General features: G+C 38.4%; 2 protein-coding genes across 2 annotated transcripts; both read left to right on the top strand.

Annotated features, from left to right (window-relative positions):
* Nucleotides 1-1,154: 1,154 nt before the first annotated feature.
* LOC115921272 lies at nt 1,155-2,386 on the top strand. The gene is made up of 3 exons (XM_030978590.1): nt 1,155-1,164; nt 1,233-1,390; nt 1,641-2,386. Exons 1-3 carry the CDS (start codon nt 1,155-1,157, stop codon nt 1,830-1,832), a joined length of 360 nt encoding a protein of 119 aa, XP_030834450.1. The 3' UTR covers nt 1,833-2,386.
* A 10,127-nt stretch (nt 2,387-12,513) lies between these two features.
* On the top strand, nt 12,514-16,568 carry LOC115921471. Its single transcript, XM_030978976.1, has 3 exons — nt 12,514-12,855; nt 14,962-15,209; nt 16,181-16,568. Exons 1-3 carry the CDS (start codon nt 12,540-12,542, stop codon nt 16,391-16,393), a joined length of 777 nt encoding a protein of 258 aa, XP_030834836.1. The 5' UTR covers nt 12,514-12,539; the 3' UTR covers nt 16,394-16,568.
* Nucleotides 16,569-17,661: the final 1,093 nt, after the last annotated feature.

The raw sequence follows: 17,661 nt of genomic DNA, 5'->3' as shown, positions 1-17,661 counted from the left end.
CATTTTAGAGATGTAATCGGCGGTCCCGCTCCCCGAATCTGAAAAATTAAGTATCTTACGCGTGTAAGGAATATGGGTACCATAAAATGAGCTTTATTTCAAGTATTTTTCAGATTTAGAGTCCGATTTTGTGTGATTCGCAAGCTCAAAAGTATTTCATCGCATGTATTTAATCAATGCAGCCGGATACCGCAGCGCACACACGATATCTCTAATTCAGATTCCAATTTCTGATCACCGCAGAGGTAGTTTTCGGCACGGGAAGCTCCAGCTTGGGATACCTGCTCCGGCCGCTATAGATCAGTGGGGAAACGCATGGCGCGCTTGCTTGCTTCCTATTGACTTTGTACATGCGGCCGAAAAGGGCCTCGCTAGGCCGAAAACTACCTCCGAAACAGTGAAAATGGAAATGAATGTTGTCATGGCAATTCATGATTTTTTTCTGGGATTCTTTCTTTGTTTGAATAATAATAGTATTTGCTTCATGATTTGAACAAGAAAAACCCCTCCTTTTACTCTATGGTGAATCTAAGTGGGGGCATCGGAATGTACAAACATAAGGATGGGGTCTAAAGACTACTCCAGCAAAGCATAGAGAATAAGAGAGTCAATGCTTTTGCGTATTGACCTTAAGCCCTGCACTACGCGTTAAAAGGTAGCATTTGCTCACATAAATAGTCAATACACTCTCAATACACAAATGCACACAATCATGCCGATTTTCTTGTTATTTTTGGAGAATTTTGTGGAAAAACATTGATATTAGTACACTTTTTCACAGGTTTCACGTCAAACTGCTGCACAATACAAGTGCATACCAATGGTGGGTTGCGGGCGGGCGCACGCCTGTGTGAAGTTATCTACCGTAATGAGGATCCGAGACATTACGGTAGATAACTTCACACAGGCGCGCGCCCGCCCGCAACCCATCATCGGTATGCACTTGTATTGTGCAGCGGTTTGTCGTGAAATCTGTGAAAATGTGTATTTGTGTAATATACCACAATTGTATGTCATAACTAGCACTTTGTTATTATTTGGGGATTGTGCTTTTCAAAATATTTTCCCTGTTCCATAAAGTGTTTTGGATATCTTTTACAGGGCATCTCATTCCTCTCGAGAATTTGTCAAAGAGGAATGGGTTGAACTGCGACATGGTCATTGGTTGCTTCATTTGCAAGAAGGAGAGGACATTCTCTTCATCAGAAAATGAATGCGAAGGACGTGAAAAGTCTGCAGAAATAAACCGCAGAGCTACTCTGGCAGCAACGGAGGTTGTTTGGCACGGGATAGCTTGTGCGACTTGCTGACCATCCTCGGAACAGCCCCACTAGTCGAAGCCCCTAGCTACAACAGGCACATAGCCACTTTATCTTCCTTATCCCAAGAGGTAAATCACCAGCCTTGTGTTTTCTTCATTACATTATCTTAGCTGTACGTACATTAAATCAAAACATATTTTTATTTTTTAGTTATGGTCGATAGACAGTATAGTACATGTACATCAATATCCCTTCTTGTCAAATCAAGGGATGAAAATTAATCAAATCTAAATATTTGTAATAGGGTCTAATAAGTAAGGGGCCTGAGGGAACTTGAAATTTACTTGTTATTTATTACAAACTCTTTTTTTTTTGCAGACCAGTAAGGATCAGAAGAAGAAGGTGGCAGCATGCCTACGTCAAAGGGCCATGGACAAGGATCTGACCATCGGGGAAAATGATTATGTGGACGTGGCAGTGCCCTACGATGGAACATGGCATAGACGAGGTTACACATCGAATCATGGGGTGGGGGTAGTGATACCGATCGATACAGGGGAGATTGTTTGACACAGAAGGTCTATCAAAATCATGTAAACAGTATAGAAAGGGTTGGGTCTTCAGTGTTCTCAGCCAGAGGGACCTTGATCGCCTTCAGAGACTCCAAAACTGAGCAACAAGGCTTGTCTTTTCTGCTCCTCTTCGAACTCACATACAACCTCTTTGACTTGAACTTCATTGTACATGTTTATACAATGTTTTAGAACATTTCTGTGCTGCAACTCAGTGCCTTAGTTTTTATTGTACATGTTTATATATTCTTAACTTGCCTTTCATTTTAGTCATGTTTACGTACACACTGTATATGACATTTTAGTTGTTTCTTTTTAACTTGCCAATTATTTAGAGGAACTAGGGTGATATATATGTGGGTATTTATTACATCTTAGTAAAATAAGTCCAAGTAATATGTGTTGCAATTACGAACTTGCCTTTCATTTTAGTTTGTAGTGTACATGTTTATGTGATATATTTTTTTACTTGCCTTTTATTTTAGTTTTTAGCATATGTACATGCATACAACTTTTGATATAAACCAAATACATCCTGCCACTTTCATTCAATTCATTTTTTTAATAAGCGTCATGTGTGTATTGTAAGTTAACATTTAAGTTTAGATTTCTCACAAATTCAATATATTATAGTCACCATTCTGTGTACTATAGAACGCACTACAGCCACCATTCTGCTAACCATAGATCAATACCCAAACTAATCTGAATATACCATTTCAAAATGCTACAATTAAGCGTAACATTTTGTTGCATATTTTGAATGGTAGTGAATGGTAGATGAATGGTGGTTCTATGGTAGATGAATGGTGGCTCTATGGTAGATAAATGGTGGCTCTATGGTAGATGAATGGTGGCTCTATGGTAGATGAATGGTGGCTCTATGGTAGATGAATGGTGGCTCTATGGTACATGAATGGTGGCTCTATGGTACACTGTCGCTCATAAAGGTGGAATATTTTAGTTTTACCCCAATTCATGGAATTATTTTAAAAATTATTTAAAAATAATAGATCTAGATAATAGTATACATTCTCAGATTTTATTGAATAATAATTTCCCAATGTGTGTTTTGCGGGACTGCTAAAGCATGTGTATGCTACTATGCTAATTAACTAGTGGACTTACGCCCTCAAGTCATAAATGACAGTAATGAGGATTAATGCCCCATAAAAGGGCACTAATATAGCACATCGACACGGTTTTGATCCTGGGGCCTCACAGTTACGAGGCCATTGTTTTGTCACTGAACCACGACTGTACGCAGCGGGGGCTAGGGTAGGGGGCAGTTTCCATAAATAAAAAAAATCACAGAAAATGCAATACATTTTCAATAATTTATTGCATTTTACCCCGGTCCCCAACATAAAAAAATCCTCTGGACAGTCATGCATTATGGCTCAAGGCATGGGCAAACAGAAGATTTGTTTATGTTGGGGACCGGGGTAACATGCAACAAATTATTGAAAATTTATTGCATTTTCTGTGTTTTTTTTTATTTATGGAAACTGCCCCCTACCCTAGCCTCCGCTGCGTACAGTCACGGTTGAGTGACAAAGCAATGGCCTCGTAACTGTGAGGCCCCAGGATCAAAACCGTGTCGATGTGCTATATTAGTGCCCTTTTGTGGGGCATTAATCCTCATTACTGTCATGTTATGACTTAAGGGCATAGGTCCCCTAGTTGATAAGCATAGTAGTATACACATGCTTTAGCAGTCACGCAAAACACACATTGGCAAATTATTATTCAATAAAATCTGAGAATGTAAACTATTATCTAGATCTATTATTTTTAAATTATTTTTAAAATAATTCCATAAATTGGGGTAAAACAAAATATTCCACCTTTATGAGCGACAGTGTATATGAATGATGGCTCTATGGTAGATGAATGGTGGTTCTATGGTAGATGAATGGTGGCTCTATGGTAGATGAATGATGGCTCTATGGTAGATGAATGATGACTCTATGGTGGCTCTATGGTAGAATACGTAGGTGTGGCCTAATTTGAATAAATGAATACATTTTTCCCAATTATTTTAATTAGTTCTATGGTAAATAAATGGTAGATCTATGGTAGATTTGCTATGGTGTTTGTATGGTAATCTATGGTAGATTTGCTATGGTGTTTGTATGGTGTACCATAGAGATTTTTTTTTGTAAGGGTTATTTTATGACATGATTAGGGGCGCTGGTCCGAAAATGAGGATCGTCTGCATAAACAAACGTCTTTTTTTCATCATAATTTGCATATGCGCAATCTTAATTTACGCATAAATACATGACCTCTAGGCCATTGGCTTTGATTAAAAGGGCTCACACAACGGTAAACTGGTGTATTCATACAATCATGCATTATTCTATATAGCCTGCACTGCTGCAGCTAGTGCACTAGAATGCTACTACTAGTAATATTCTGCTAGCCGCTGCTACCTATTAGTTAGTATTAGTTCTACATCGACTCTGTCAGTCTTTGTTGACTCAGTTTGAGAAATTGAGTGTGCTAGTACGTGGGCCTACTAATAAAAGTAGGCCTAGATCTATCATCTAGATCAATTACATTACTCAATAGATATTAAAACATGGAAATGAATGTGTATGGGAAAATACATTGAGTGCATTTAGACCATTAATTGGATAGTCTACCGTGTAATTTTTCCGCTGTGCAATTACTTTTATCCCTACTCAGATAGCAAAATGTTGTGGGGCCCATCTGGGTTTTATCTGGTTACAACTGGGCTGGCCCACTTGGCCCAGATGGGCCAGCCCATCTCTTGCCCACTTGGCCCATTTGGCCCAGATGGGTCCCAGATAGGCCCCATGTGGGGCCCAGCAATCTGCACCCGGGTTATAGAAGGGCCCCAGATGGGCGGCCCAGATTGTACCCACTTGGCCCAGATGGGCCCACGTAAAACCCAGATGTACCCCACAATTGGCCCATCAATATGCACAAGGGTTACCTATTGGGCACCAGATGGGCCATATGTGGGTTTTATGTGGGACCTACCACATTCTATATATGGGTCAAGTGGGTTCTATATGGGCCCCATATGGGCTATAAGCGGGTTTTTATATGGGATCCATATGGGCCAAGTGGGTTTGATCTGGTCCCATATGGGCCAATGTGGTTTTAAATGGGCTTCATATTGTTTAAATGGGTTCCTATTTTTTCCAGTTGAATTCATTTATCCCATTTCAATTTCCAGGGTTACCAGTTGGGTTTAACTGGACCAGTCGTACCATTTGGCACAACTTTCAACCACTGATTGAAAGCTCCATTTAGCAGACATAATTAGTAGGTTATGTAGCACTTGTACTAATTAATTTGGTCAATGGCAACAACACATCGCCTAACATTTCCAATGTAAAGGCATTGGTGTTCAGAAGACTTGGTTAATTTACTGTGATAAGACATTTCCATATACTTGTATTTTATTGAATCTGTTTTAGATTATAGTTAGTGTTTTTTGTAATTCATGTTTAATTAAATGTAATTTAAACAAAGTAGTGAAATTTCCTAATAATTGGCAATTTACATTTAGTAGTATTTTCGAAATGAATTGCAAATAACTAAATCATCAGTAATTAAGAAATATCCTGTAAATTTAGATGAATTGTTAAAAAACATAGATGTGCACGCACCCCATACTCATTATGCAAATGATGGGATATATTTGTGGGTTTGGGGTGGGAAGGCCCATCTGGTATACATCTGGTTTTCAGCTGGGCGAAGACAATGTTCGACGTGCGATTTTCACCACTAAAAACCCACATGGAGCCCATATGGGCCCTATATGTGTTGGTACTTGTGGGTTCTGGATGGGAAGGCCCATCTGGTATACATCTGTTTTTTATATGGGCCACGTGGGCTCCGTATACCTGTGGGTTCTTGGTGGGAAGGCCCATCTGATATACATCTGGTTTTCAGCTGGGTGAAGACAATCTTCGACGTGCAATTATCACCACCAAAAACCCACATGGGGCCCATATGGGGCCTATATGTGTTGGTACTTGTGGGTTCTGGATGGGAAGGCCCATCTGGTATACATCTGGTTTTTAAATGGGCCACGTGGGCTCCGTATACCTGTGGGTTCTTTGTGGGAAGGCCCATATGGGATACATCTGGTTTTCAGCTGGGTGAAGACAATCTTCGACGTGCGATTATTAACACCAAAAACCCACATGGGGCCCATATGGGGCCCATATGTGTAGGTACTTGTGGGTTCTTGGTGGGAAGGCCCATCTGGTATACATCTGGTTTTTAGCTGGGCCCAGCCGATGTTCGACGTGCGATTTTCACAAACAAAAACCCACATGGGGCCCACATGGGGCCCATATGTGTGGGTTCTGGGTGGGAAGGCCCATCTGGTATACATCTGGTATACACCCAGATGGGCCCCAGATATTTTGCTATCTGGGTATCTTGTCAAACATAAAATACAAATACAAATACCAATAGATCTAGAGCATAATATGAAGTTAAACCTACCATTTTCACAGAAATCATCGTAAAAACGTCTCGTCATAATAATCGTCTTCAATCAAGCTAGGGCTGGTTTTGTTTACGAAGCGCCCGCCAGGAGAGTACACGATAAAGTACACGATAGAGTACACGATAAAATTGACGAAATCGTCAATTTCATCCTGAAGAGTTCACGATAAAGTTCACGATATCGTCAATTTCGTGAATTTCGTCGTAAACAATTGGCGATAAAATTGACGATATCGTGAATTTTATCGCCAATTTTTCGCGATTTAGTCTATTCGCGATGTCCCTTCAGGGCCACCATATTAACACACACAAGATGCCTCAAACAAGGAACAGTAAGAACAAGATGCCTGGACATTTTTTGCCAAGCTCCAAAACACAAGGCCACATTCCAACGGCCTAACGACCTTTTACTGCCCACGTGGGAGTTGACCAGGCAGTGAAGGAGAAGAGAGGAATGGCAGCTGTGGAAGAAACCAGCTCTAATCTAGGGGGCTCGAATGAGGCGAGTGCAGGGATCCAGTTTGAATTTGAAGGGTTGTTGGAAGAGCTTAGGGGGGTTGGGAGTGAGTCTCGGGATGACATCGCCCAGCTGGTTGTAACTGCGGTCTCCACCGCTGTTAAAGCTGCACTCCCGACTATCATCCAGGCGGTGCGAGAAGCCTGCCTTTCAAGATTTAAGGAGGCAGTCAACCCACACCTGCTGCGTCTGCAGTTTAAGCAGGACGAAATAATGCAAGAACAGAGGAGGGACAACCTGCGGCTGACTGGTCTGGAGGAGAACGAGGAGGAGTCGGAAGATGCTCTTGCGGAGAGGGTTTGCGAAGTCGCCAGGGAGGTCGGTGTCGACATCCAGCAGACCGATATTTCTTCGTGTCATCGGCTCGGGAAGAAGAGAGAAGGAATGGAGGAGCAGGCAGGCCATTGTTCGATTTATTTCGCGGAGAAAGCGAGACCGTCTCTACGATGGACGGTTTCGGTTGAAGCGGAAGGATGGAATGAGAGGGGTCTTTATTAATGAAGACCTCACACCATTAAGATTCTCGCTCTTGATGAGATCAAAGGAGACCCCTGCCGTGAAAAGTGTATCGACCAAATACGGAAGCATCGTCTGCAAACTTCAAGATGATGCATACAAGATCATCCGGAGCCCGGATGATCTCTTTGAACTCGGAGTTGACAATGTCCAATACGGCGATTTTAAGCTCCATTTCCTTGCCTAGTATGTTTCACTCAATTTTGAGGCTATGTTAGATTCCCGAATATTTCATTATGTTCGATATTAACGAAGACATTAATTTGTTTGATATTGACTCTTTTGAATTAACCCCATTCGAATTTGATAACAGATTATGTTCGAAGTTCCCAAAAGCTTTTACGATTTCTCATATAAATATTATATCTTTAAATAAGAATATTGATGCCTTAAGATTATTGTATGAAGAATGCATCAAATTAACATTTCATTTAATTGGATTGTCTGAAGTCTGGAATGTATCTTGTGCAGATATCCTTGTGATAGATGGTTATACTTTGGAAGTGAATTGCCGGGACCCTGTTCATTCTTCTTTGAAATATAAAATGTTAAAGTATGATATTGACTTTGCTGAATCACTATGGCTTGAGGTTCAGATCGGTGATCGTTCCGTTGTTGTAGGTGTCATTTATAAAAAACCAAACACTGATATTTTCCAGTTTCAAGGGAGTTTATTGTCTGTGTTAATAGAAAGGATTAAAGTTGATATTAAAGTTGTGTATTTTAATGGGTGATTTCAATAGTGATTTGTATAACCCCAGCGTAAATGCTGAAATGTTAGTTACTTCCTTAGTGTGTTTGGGGATACATCAATTAATTAAGACCCTTACGAGGGTAACACCCATGTCAGGTTCTTTAATTGATCATATTTACACAAATATGGGTGCAGATCGTATATGTACTGGTACAATTGTAACTGACGTTTCTGATCATTTCCCTATATTTGCTATTTTTGAAGATAGCTCAGTAAAATTACAACCACAAGGAGAAGTACGATATAGAAGTTATAAAAACTATGAGAAAGAAAAGTTTTGGGATAGTCTACTCTTGGAATCCTGGGAAAATGTATATGAATGTACTGATGTTAATAAAGCATATGATATATTTGTACAATCATTCATAGGTATATGTGATCAATATGCTCCGATTGTTCATCGTCACTCTTCCAGGAGGAAAAATAATAAACCATGGCTGAATAGAGCTATTAAGAATTCAATTAAAAAGAAACATAAATTGTATGGTAAAGTATTAAAATCAAACTATAGTGAAGATAATTTGAAAAAATATAGGACGTATAGAAATGTTTTAACTACAGTTTTGAGGAATGCGAAGAGGAAATATTATAGTGATGTATTTGAAATGTATAAAGGTGAAACAGCGCAAACATGGACGTCAATAAATAAGCTATTGAAGAGTGGAAACAGTAAAGTAAAAACGTCACATGTAGATAAGCTCTGTGTTGATGATAATGGTAGTAAGAAAGTTGTAACCTCAGGGAAAGAAATATCAGAAGGCTTTAATGATTTTTTTTGTGAACGTTGGGCCTAACCTTGCTAAATCTATTAATGGTAATGTTGACGATGTTATTACATTCAAAGGTTATCTTAGTGATGGAATAATTAAATCCATGTTTTGAGAACCAGTTACTCATTATGAGGTACGGGACTATTTATTAACTTTAAATGTAAAGAAAGCTTGCGGCTTTGATGATATTCCAGCCCGATTACTGAAGGATGCTGCTGAAGTAATTGCAAAACCACTATCTTATATTTATAATCAGTCATTATTGAACGGTGTGTTCCCAGATGCAATGAAAGTAGCCAAAGTTACACCAATTTTTAAAAAGGGAGATAGAAATGTCCCAGGCAATTACAGACCTATTTCAGTTTTGCCTCTTTTGGCCAAAATATTTGAGAAATTAGTAAACAAGAGGCTACTTAATTATTTTGAAAGAAATGGTGTCTTGTATAAGCACCAGTATGGCTTTCGTAAACATTATAGTACTAAGTTGTCTTTAATTAATTTGGTTAATGATGTGCTAAAATCACTGGATAAGGGCAGTGTAACACTAGGTGTATTCCTAGATTTCCAGAAAGCTTTTGATACAATTGATCACGCAATATTGGCTGGAAAATTAGAACATTATGGAATAAGGGGCCTGCCTCTCCAGTGGTTTAAAGATTATCTTTGTAATATATTTCAGTTTGTGAACTATGATGGACATAGCTCATTGAAGCAGATAATAACATGTGGTGTTCCTCAGGGTTCTGTGTTGGGACCTACACTGTTTTTGTTGTACATAAACGATTTACCAAACTCAACAAATTATTTTAATTTTAGACTTTTTGCCGATGATTCTAACTTGTTTCATACGTTTCCACCGAGACAGAATTCAATTGATATGGATAATATAGTTAATATGCATCTTGACAAGGTGACCAAATGGTGTAAGGTGAATAAACTTACAGTGACAGTCCATCTATTAAAGACTAATTATTTGTTAATAAGAGGGAGTAGGCAATCAGTAGTGACTCAAGGGGTGCTAAAAATAGCAGAGACTGAAATAGCCCAGGTTGATGTTGCATCATTTCTAGGAATTTATTTAGATCAACACTTGACGTGGAAACCTCATATCCAAAGGGTTAATAAGTTTATTAGGAAAAGAGTTGGTGTTTTATATAGATTAAGACAGTTTGTGCCAAGGCGTGTTTTATTGTTACTGTATAAGACGTTAATCCAACCGCATATGACCTACGGAATTGAGGTTTGGGGAAGTAATTATGAAATGAACATGAAGTGTTTATTATTAAGCCAAAAGATGGCACTAAGAGTTATAACGTTTAATCCAATTAGGACTCATTCACAACCGATATTCCAGGAGCTAAAATTATTGAATTTGTATCAACTCCATAAATTATCTGTTTGTGTTTTTATGTATCAATTATTGAATGATAAATTGCCACAGTCTCTAATTCAGTATTGCTGTTTCATAGAGCACAACTATGAAACTAGACAAAGAGAAAGTAAGAAGTTAAGTGTGCCTAAAGTAAGGACAACGCAAGGTAAATTTTCAATGTCATTCAGAGGAACACGCTATTGGAATGATCTACCCCTTTCTGTAAGGGAGAAAGCATCAGTGTCTTGCTTTCGTAGAACTCTTTTATCCCAAATGTTAATATAATAGTTGTTTATAACTTAGAACCAAGGCTCTTGCCTTTTTGTAAATATTTTGTTATATAATTCTTCATCTTTTATTTAGTGTAAAATACCAAAGCTTTGTATATAAGCACAGAACACATTTACCCTAGATGTAGAATAGTTTGTAGCTTAGGTATGAATTCAATAGTTTTTCATATGTATTCATTACATTCTCATTTATTGCTGTGATACTTTTTGTGTGTTAGTGGTACTAGACACGATTAGCATTAAATGCTATTTTCTGGTCCCATTTATCCTTTCAATGTTAATTAATCATTCACATTTGATTTTTATATTGATGTACTTTTTGTTTTGGATAATAAACTTCAAACTCAAACTCAACTCAAACTCAGAATTTGTAATCATTATAATAGTAGCCTAATTGAAAAAGATCTATATTCTGAATCCGTTAAAGGGCCTATCTCACTGAGCGGCGAATGCTTGCGAACGTAGCGAATTTGGGGTTTCGCCAGAGTTTGTAAAATGTTGTTAAAGGTTGCAAGAAAGATCGCAAACAGTTTTCTTTGTTGTAAACAGTTTTTCTTGTCGCAAAGAAATTTTGAACATGTTCAAAATTTCTTTGCGAATTTTTTTTTCCGCAAACAGTTACAGGCGTTTGCAAAACAGTCGTTAGCGTTTGCAAAACAGTCGTAATCCTTTGCAAACGGTTGTTAAACGGTTTTGCTCTTTGTTTCGCCAAAGCTAGCGACCACGTTACCATATGGTTCCTTTATAAAATCGACCCATTGAGTACCAGTAGTTAGCAAAAGGTCTCAAACGTTCACAAATAGTGGCAAAGGATTGGCAAATTGTTGCTAATCTTCGCAAAAGTTGTCGCTAACATTTGTTTACAGTCGCTAATAGTCGCCAACTGCCTTTCGCAAACACTTTCGGAGACATTCGCTGAAATGTTGCTAATTGTCGCTAAACGTCACTTAATGTCGCTGATTTTCGCCAACATTCGTCAGAAAAGTTGGCGAATCCAAATTCGCAACGTTCGCAAGCATTTTATCTGACAGACGAGCTTGTTGGAGCCACAGCAAGGGTCCAAGCGCATGAAGAACAAACGGACACCCAGAACACTGAGGAAGAAGAGGATCACATTGCCATGGAAAGCTTGCCCCATGAAACAGGTCAATGTTGTGCTCTGAACAATATCAGCAGAAATTGATTTGGAGAATGAGGGCAGAAAATCAATGTCTCCCTGGAGATGTCTCTTGTTTTATGTCCATTTCATTCACAAGCATGGCTGAGACACAAAACAAAGAATAAAGTATTTGAATACTTTTTACCGGTTGATGCTTGATGTATTAATGATTCGACGACATGAGAGCGAGAGTAGTACAAGCTCATGTATACATATATAAAACTGTGGATGCTGGATGGCGTAATCTCTGTAAAAATATACAACAGTATCCAACAGAGATGTTTCTTAGTGAAAATGGGCCTACCATGCGTGGTTCTAGCAAGTAGAAAGTTTGGTAATGTTCGGCAAAAGATAGAAAAACAGGGTAGATTACAATATTTTTCTTTTATCTTATTTTTTCATTGTATTATAACAATATATTCATGACAGATCGGTAAAATGTAATTGTTCTAAATCATACGTTGAAATATAACATCATTCATATAAATTGCTAAATCTCAAAGATTGTATATCTAAATTCATATATCTTTCCACAATCTAGAATCTAAAATATAAGCAACAGTTATAAAGAAGAAATTGAAAACGACGCCTTTAAAAGATAAAAATGTGTAAAAAATATACTTCTTTTACACTTATTCCTGACATGAAAAGGATAGTTCATAGTGACATTGCTCTTTAGTGCTCTATAACCTATATCTTGTATTTTGCTAGAATGTTGAAGTACAAGTAGATGTATTTGTTCTATTGTTTGCAGAGGGTTCACAGAAAGGGTTTAATGGAAATATCTCTTATGATTTTCAGTACCAGATGAAGTAAATTTCAAACCAATCAAGATGGAATGTTGTAAGAGAGTTGGAGTTCAAGGTGGCAAACTTCAGCTAGATTCCTTCGGAATTGAACTTGAGATCCCTCCCGGTGCAATTGACAGCGAAGCGCCGCAGCACATTTCTCTTCGTGTCCTGACAGATACTCCTAATCTTGGCAACAGCAAAGAAGAGATGTCAGTCTGCTTTGATGTACAGTGTTTAGCCCCTGATGACTTAGTCCTTAAGTTACCGGTGACTTACACATTACCCCACTGTGCTGTGATTACACGATACTCAAGTGTGAAGGCAGTCTTGTACACGGGAGAGGGAGAATACTCACCCGGTAAGTGCATCTCAACATGCATAGACATCATGTAGCAATGGCATTTGAGGAATGTCTGTCAAAACCTTTTTGTAATTAAATGAAGCACTTTGTGATAAGTAAATAAACAAATGTAACTCCCATTTTCCATTAAAAGTACTATGTGTATTATAAGAACGTTTTACACTTTTGATCGTGAGTGACTCAAAAAGTCATTGAGGTCTTCACATTGTAAAGTTGAAGGATGTTATTCTAACTGGAGATAGTTATGACATTTTTTGGTACATTGGTTTTAAAAAGTTGCTCACAATAATTCCATTAGATTTCACTTTTTGTTAAATCAAGTCCACATGTGTGTATCAACAATCACTCCAGAACAAAGCACTTGCCATTGTGCATGGCAGCTAAAATTTCAGAGCACCTTTTTAAACCGAATGTCTGAGAGTCACGAATCAATAATGACACTGGGTAGCACAACATTTATTGACCTAAACTTGATATGGAAATCTTAAGAAGACCCTTCTTGAAGTGCATTCAAATCGCACGCTTTGCGACAGAAGGCGTCCCAACAATATTCACAATACTCAAGTGTGAAGGCAGTCTTGTACACTACGGTCTATCATAAGAACGATTTAAACTTTTGTAACCCCCCCCCCACATCCTCTCCCGTCTCTTCCAGACTCGCCAGGTCATGTGTATGGTTAGTGCTGCTTCCCTTCCTCTTATTGTCGCCATCATCGTCGGTTTCTTTCTCCTTGGCGAACAAGAATATATCGTTAAAAACTTAAAGGGGGAAATGAAGCTTGACAAGAAAATGCTATAATCCCTCCGCTGTTTTTCCTGCCCCATGCATACCTTTCTCTCATCAATAGCCATTTCAATTTGCACTTCATCAACCAATATGACAGGTGCCCCCTCCCTTGGTAATATGCCCCGCGATGTATGGACCCACTTTATTTTACTGATAAACTACGTAAAATGTAACCTACATTGAATGTATATAGTGACAATTTGGGAATAATGCAAACAAAAAAGTTGTCTTTGAACTTGGGTTGTATTCTGATACTATGTTACCGTGAAAAGTATGTTAGCTATTATAATCTGTATTCTGAAAATGATTTAAAGTCCAATACAGTGTTTACATATATTTTGGCGGGAAGGTGCAATGCGCATACTCTTAAACTTAAGCAAACCTCATACGTGGCTGTGGACTAAACGTGAGAGGTTATTACGGTCACAAAGGTTTGTACGAACGATGCGAATCTCCCTGTTTTTCCATTGTCTTCCCAAGTTTCTATTGTCTGAAAATCGTTTGTACGACGTTCGTAGCAGTTCGTAATGGCATTTGTGACCGAGGCTTTTTATAGTTCTGGCATTCTGAAAACTCTTTTAGCAAAAAACATAATACATAATTAAATGTAGAAAATAATGTTGGTCTAGGGGTATTACGTGAAATGCAGTTGGGATTTTCTTTCTTGCCTTTTTCCTTTGTAGTTTCTTTGAAAACTGCTATATGACTCTGCAAATCTACACATTTTTAACAAAAAACAAACATAGGAAACGTAGAAAAGGAAGGATTAACGTAGCTGTTTATGAGTACCTTCGTGACAATGACCAGGACAAAGGTAGGGCGTATCAATTGATGATGCTCGATAAATATGCGCTATAGTTCCCGTAGCTGTAAAGGCACAATTTAACATGAAACACAATATGCTGAGTACTTTTTGAGAGACATTATCATTAGATAATTTATTTAAATTGAAGTGTCAGTGTTAGGATAATATACCCTTAACATAGTTTTCAGATTACCAATTCAGAGGTATGGTATGTAAATTTCTGGGACTAAATATAAGTTTTCAGAATACTGTCCCTGACCTATTTCTGTGTTTAGACAGGTTATAAAGATGACCTATTTCTTGAGAGATTGGTCTGAAGGGTCAGGTGCCGAAATGTTGGCCTAAAAAAATGTCTAAGGTTAACTTTGCTAATATGAATGAACCCCACAATGAATCTAGGCAGAGGTCTTTGCCTTTGCTTGTTATTGAATTACTTTAAGAACTATGTTTATCCCTCGATTTAATGTGTCCACAGTTTTCATGACTTTTATCGCCAAATTGTTGATTATAGATGCAGTTGTTAAAGAACGAATTGTGTTGTCGAGGTTTGGAACACCTAGCTGCACCATCAAAAAAGATGTACTCAAACTGAAGATGAACCACTTTTCATGGGCGAAGATTAAGTTGATGATCAAGAATTTCTTCTTCAAAGGAAAGAAGATGCGCTGTCGGCCATTTAAAGAAAAGAACCTACCCCTACAGAAGACACCTGTCATCTTACGTGCACACCTCTATGATGCCATAAAAGGGAATTGCGAGGTAAATTTTTGTTGCAGCAGTAAAGGAATCTGTATCGTGGCAAAGATCCACAGTTTTTTGGTTCATACTTTTCAGGAAAAAAAAATCATTTATTGGAAGAATCACCATTAAATCTACAGCTAAAGTACAGTATGTTTTAAAATGTTCACAATACATTGCATTTGGTGTACAATATAGAGGCTCTTAAAGGTACTATGTCCCTTTTGCAGCCATCCTCAAATTCTGTAGAACTTTGCAGGAATTATGAATGTGTCATGTATGTCGTATCTGTGAAATCTAAACGTTAGAAGTGTCCTCATATTCAAATTATGCAAGGAAACCCGTTTACTTGCTAGACTTCACTGTCAGACACTACTGAGTGACTGACTGGCTTTTTTCTTCTTTGGTAATAACATACATGAAAAGAGTTGTAAAAGGTACATGAGCATTTGTCTACATCAATAACCCACTTCTTGTGATGGCCAAGATTAAACTGATTGAATCTTTGTTCTTTGCACAGCATAAAACGTATGACCATTCGGTACATTTGTCTGAAAATCAAGACTATTAATTTTGGGCTCTATAGCCCTAAAGTCGATTTGACAACTAATAGTCATTATTTTCCCATTTGAAGACATTTTCAAGCCCCACCTTTTTTAGGGAAGTTCTAAATAAGTATTATCTTTCAAATGCAGTTGGAATTTAACTTTTTCATTTTTTTGGCCTGCAAATGGGACATAGTACCTTTAAGAGCTTAAGAACAAAAGCATAAGACAAACAATACCACCGACAAAGCATTTTTTAGCCAAAATTCTGCCAATCTGAGGTGTTGTTCATTTTGAGAAAGATTTAAGTTACAAGTATATATTGTTTGATTTAAACTTTATTCTATACAAACTGGTTCATAAACAAGTTTTGTTGCTGGGACATTAGTTGTTCTTTTTCCTTGTATATGTATACAGCCTGTATAATTTTTTTTTCTTCGATAACAGTTGATAAAAAGACAAGAAGAGGAACAAGAATTCGTACCTGCCCATCCAGAACAAGAGATCGTAATTCAGGCAGCAGAAAGTGATCTCAAAATGACCTGTTATGTAAAGGAGACAGTAGTTGGAAGACCTGCTGTAAGATTATTAATTTGTTCAAAAGTTTGTTTTGGTTCTAACTCTGATACTGAATTAGTTGGGGATGTTACGGAGAGCTAATGACAGTTTGGTGCAAATTGTTCTAATAGCACTATATTTGGCCGAGATGTCGACCGTACCATACCAATTTGATTTTTGACGGACACCTTTGGATTCGACCAAAAATAATAAGATTTCTATAATTTCAGGGAATCCATTTCTGATGTCAGTCCATCAGTTTGATATCAGGAAGGCTGAAGGAACCCCCCAATCCCAAGACCGACCGATCAGTAGCCTGCTCGGTCGCTGCTGGAATAAGGCATCGCCCAGCGATTAGTTCGGTGCCCGGGCGGCGACCGCCCAGGCACCGAGCGTATTTTGGGCGGCGAGTGAAAAGTGGGCAGGCGCCGCCCAAATTTTAACTCCGCGCTAAAACTTCAGCGGCGACCGAGCGATGCCCTAACAACGAGCGGTGACTGGCCGGTCGCCGCTCGGTGGCCGGGCAGCCGCCGGGCAGAATTGGTTAAAAACTCGCCGCTCGGCCGCCGAGCAGGCTACTTTTGGGTAATGTGACCATAGCATTAGGTAGCCTCGCAGGACATCCCTGAAACAACAGTCTGGTCAATAAATGACCTTAGTTACCTAACGGTGATTAAGTATATTTAGTGTCTTGATAAAGGATAGCATCATAATCAGATTTCTTTTTGTCACTATTAAAGATGAAGTTGAGTTCTGGTCACGCGATTGCATTGTGAAAGCATCGGTGTGGAATCGACCAGAAAAGGTTGCTCATTTAGCATATAAGAATTTGTGTGTATTGCAAGGTTCTGGAATCATCAAAATGATAAGAAATTTGACCAAGTCTTTGTTAGTTGCAAACACTGTACACAGAAAGATGTATATGGGACTACGCGAACACGTGGCGTAAAAATCCTACCCCCGAGTTTTACGATGTAACATGACATATTTCGAATATGAAGGCATTTGAAGAGCTATGCTTTTCAGGGAACATGTCTTATATGATGTTCTTCCACACTTGCATATTAAGAATGATAATGCTCACAAATTATTTTTCACCTCTTCCCAGAACTCAACCTTCTCTTTAAAGGCACAAGATTTCATTAGCATACCCCTCAGTTATTCGACAGTACCCTAAGCTCAGTACAGATGGTATATTGAATGTTAAACATATGGCGGCACGAGGAGGCCATCAAAGACATGCAATTAAATCTGATTAAATTCAGATTCTCTGTATCTGTAAACACAATAATGATAAAAACCTTCATTATGCAAGCCATATCTGTTCTTAATGTAATAGACTTCAAGGGTCAAATGTCAGCAATTTTTGA

Source organism: Strongylocentrotus purpuratus, unplaced genomic scaffold (genome assembly GCF_000002235.5).
Source record: "Strongylocentrotus purpuratus isolate Spur 01 unplaced genomic scaffold, Spur_5.0 spur5_scaffold_1, whole genome shotgun sequence".
NCBI lineage: Eukaryota > Metazoa > Echinodermata > Echinoidea > Camarodonta > Strongylocentrotidae > Strongylocentrotus > Strongylocentrotus purpuratus.
The sequence above is the reverse complement of the archived record's forward strand: the minus strand, read 5'-3'. Positions and strand labels throughout refer to the sequence as shown.

Bases quoted from the DNA above. Each gene is read 5' to 3' on its own strand.
- LOC115921272 (XM_030978590.1), top strand. The intron at 1,391-1,640 runs GTAAATCACCAG...TTTTTTTTGCAG, and splicing joins TATCTTCCTTATCCCAAGAG to ACCAGTAAGGATCAGAAGAA.
- LOC115921471 (XM_030978976.1), top strand. From the start codon at position 12,540: ATGGAATGTTGTAAGAGAGTTGGAGTTCAAGGTGGCAAACTTCAGCTA. The intron at 12,856-14,961 runs GTAAGTGCATCT...TGTTGATTATAG, and splicing joins AGAGGGAGAATACTCACCCG to ATGCAGTTGTTAAAGAACGA. The intron at 15,210-16,180 runs GTAAATTTTTGT...CTTCGATAACAG, and splicing joins CCATAAAAGGGAATTGCGAG to TTGATAAAAAGACAAGAAGA.